This window comes from Tupaia chinensis, unplaced genomic scaffold (genome assembly GCF_000334495.1).
Source record: "Tupaia chinensis unplaced genomic scaffold, TupChi_1.0 Scaffold000548_1, whole genome shotgun sequence".
In the NCBI taxonomy this organism is placed as follows: domain Eukaryota; kingdom Metazoa; phylum Chordata; class Mammalia; order Scandentia; family Tupaiidae; genus Tupaia; species Tupaia belangeri.
This window is the reverse complement of record NW_006160060.1, coordinates 705538-708462: the sequence shown is the minus strand read 5'-3', so window position 1 is coordinate 708462 and position 2925 is coordinate 705538. Positions and strand designations below refer to the sequence as shown.

Genomic DNA, 2925 nt, shown 5'->3' with positions numbered 1-2925 from the left:
TGCTGACAGCCCGTGTTCCCGTGCACTCTGAATTACCGCATTGTGGCTGTTCTTAGCTCTGTTAACTTCTCATACACGTTTTTTATTTGATCCGCAAAAGTATTTTTTTGTGGTTCTATTTATGGACTTGGCTATGCATACCTCTTTAGGGAGGTTAGAAGTTTCTGGTTTGCTTATAGAATGAGCACAGGTAGTACTCCAAGCAGAAATTGAATCTAGAGAACATGCAAGGTTGTGTTCAGGAAGGGTCTGCAGGCTTCTGGGACAGTTTATGGCTTTGGGTCCACAAACATGGCCCAAAATGATTGAAATATAAAGTACTTGAAGAACACCGTCTTAAATGGTTAGTCGTGACTAAGACATGGCAGCAGGGCAGGGTTATCCTTCAGAACTCCTTTCACCTTCTCATCTGTCCAGCCTAAGGCGTGCTCACTCACTGAGAAGTGTCCCACTGCCTGTCCTTGCCAGACCATCATCGACGCCATCCGGCCATACTGCAAGGAGGGGGAGGACGTCTGGAGGGCCTCGCGCTTCAGGGTCGTCATCACCACATGCAGCAGCGCGGGACTGTTCTACCAGATTGGAGTGAGGTGAGGCTCGCAGTCCCCCGGGACAGATGTCTGAGGGAGGTGGCCAGCAGAGTGGTGTGGGGAGGGGCCCCAGGGCTGGAGGGGCCCACTGGGCTGGGCCAAGGAAGTGGCATTTGTGCTGAGACCTCAAAGACTCAGGACCCCACAGCAGGACGTGGGATGGACAGCCCCCCACACGCTGGCTATGGGTGCACAGCCGCAAGCATGGTCACCCAGAGGAGCCCGAGTCCAGCAGGCGAGGGAAGCGGTGGAGAGGGCCCTGACGCAGAGCCTGGCCCCGGACTTTGTGGGCTGCCAAAGGCATCTGGTCAGGACCCTGGCTGTCACTGGGGAAGACACGGAAAGTTTTTTGAGTACGGAGTGTGATCAGAGACCCGGGGGAAGCAGACTGGCCAGTGAACGGCCACCTCAGGAAGGCCAGGCCGGTGGGGGCCACATGTGCCACTGTTTTCAGCCTGCCAGGGTGGGTGGGGGTGGCGCGTCCATGACCCTCAGAGAGAGCCTCACCTCACCCTCCCCGGCCAGTCTAGAGACAGAGACCTCGCAGCAGTCAGGGATGGCCTCAGCCACGCATGCTCTGGCCTGCCTCTGCCGTGGGCTCCAAGTGCTGCACGGCCCAGAAGCCAGAGCACCATGCAGCCCTGCACTGCCACCCACGTGGGAGGGATTTTGTGCGTGTCTCTGAGTCTCTCTCATACTTAGAGAGCACCGTTTGTCGTGTGATGGGTATAAGATGTATCAGTGGGACTTTTTCTCTTTCTTGGTTCAAGTCTTCAAAGTCTGCCCTGTGGTTCACACCGAGAACACGGCCTCCTTCATGCCAGCCCCACGAAGCGCCTAGAGCGACACGTGGCAGCGGCTAGTGGCTGGGGAGCACAGGCCTCAGCCAGAGCAATGGACTTTTTGTTAATGGGGTCACTGAATCTACGGTCTGGGGAAACTCCTCCCAGCAAGACCAGACCCAGCCTCTCACATTTGGGAGCAGAGCACACCCCCTGGTCCCGGGACAAGGAGGAAAAGGGCCGCTTGTCAGGCAGGGCTCCAGGACGAGGCCAGGGCGGCGCAGGGGTAGCTGTCAGGGACCCGGAGTGCAGCAGCACCCGTGATCCCTGTAGCACACGTGCCCGAGAGGAGCCCCGCCAACCCCGATCCCGCCGACAGAGGGCCTTGTCCTACTCCCACCTGCACCTCCTCTGAGACCCCTGGCAGTGACGTGTCACCTCACACTCCCACACTCCTCCTCACGCTCAGCCAGGAGAGCTTGTCTGGCCACTGCTGCATGAGGGTGGCAGGCTCCCACTTCCCGCCCCCGGGGGTTCCCTGAGGCCAGGTCCCACCACGCCCACTGGGTGGCAAGATGAAGCACAGGGACGTCAGCTCCTCTGGTGGGGACACGTGCTCTGCTGGCCAGGGGCACGGGCATGAGATGGGCACGGGCAGCGTGGTCTGGGGGTACAGATACACGCAGCACAGGGCAGACAGGCTGCGATGCACACCTCGGGGTGGGAGGAAGGCCAGCCGCCTGAGAGGCCTTCCCAGCAGGTCACATCTGTTCAGGTGCTCGCCAGGTGGGGGTGAAGGAGTGAGCATCCCAGGGTCCCGGGGAGAGGGCACCCCAGCTGATGGAAGCCCAGGAGGCCCCAGCAAGGAGCAGCACACTCCAGTCAAAGCCCTAACCTCGTGGCGCAGAGTGGGGACCTGTGCGCAGCCAGGCTCCAGCTCACCCCCTCGGCAGGGCTGGGATGAGGCAGTGTCCACACTGCTGCCCGTGGCTCTCGCCGTGCAGGAGACAGTGTGGAGCTCAAGGTTTGCAAATGCAGGCCCACAATTAAAGACGACACTAATTGTAAGAGGACAGGCTGGCAAAGGGTCCCATCTTGCTATGGGCCACAGAAGGCTTGGCGATGACAGAATTTGTCCAGGTCCTGGGAGGCGGGAGCCCAGGCCCAGGCCCAGGCCCAGGCCCAGGCGAAGCGCCAAGGTCTGTCTTGGTGGAGCACATCCGTGGCTCCCATGTCCTCGTGCCTCAAGCCTGTTCCCTTGGGTGTGGGAGTGAGGGTGGGCAAGAGGGCTGAGCCGTTACCACCCTGAGGTCCCAGGCCCTTGGTCTGTTGGGGGCAGGTGGAGAGCAGTCCCTGTGGGTGAATCAAGAGGCACTGAGTCGGGGGAGGGAGCGGCTTCCGCTTGTGACTAGCCCTCACGGTGCTGCCCCTGACCATCTCGCCGCCCCACGGCAGCCACTTCCCGCCCAACACGGAGCGGGCAAGAGCAGTAAGGCAGCTTGTGTGAGGTGCGCGGCCAGAAGGGGGGAGGGCGGGCCCCACGCCAGGGGGGG

General features: G+C 60.9%; 1 protein-coding gene across 2 annotated transcripts in view; it reads left to right on the top strand.

The window, feature by feature from the left end:
- The window catches only part of MOV10L1 (Mov10 like RNA helicase 1), a 67528-nt gene that overhangs the window by 46080 nt on the left and 18523 nt on the right, over nucleotides 1-2925 (top strand). For both annotated transcript variants that reach the window (XM_006157589.2, XM_006157588.1), the window contains exon 18: nucleotides 469-590. In XM_006157589.2, coding sequence (XP_006157651.1) covers nucleotides 469-590 — 122 coding nt within the window. The remainder of the gene's footprint in view (nucleotides 1-468; nucleotides 591-2925) is intronic.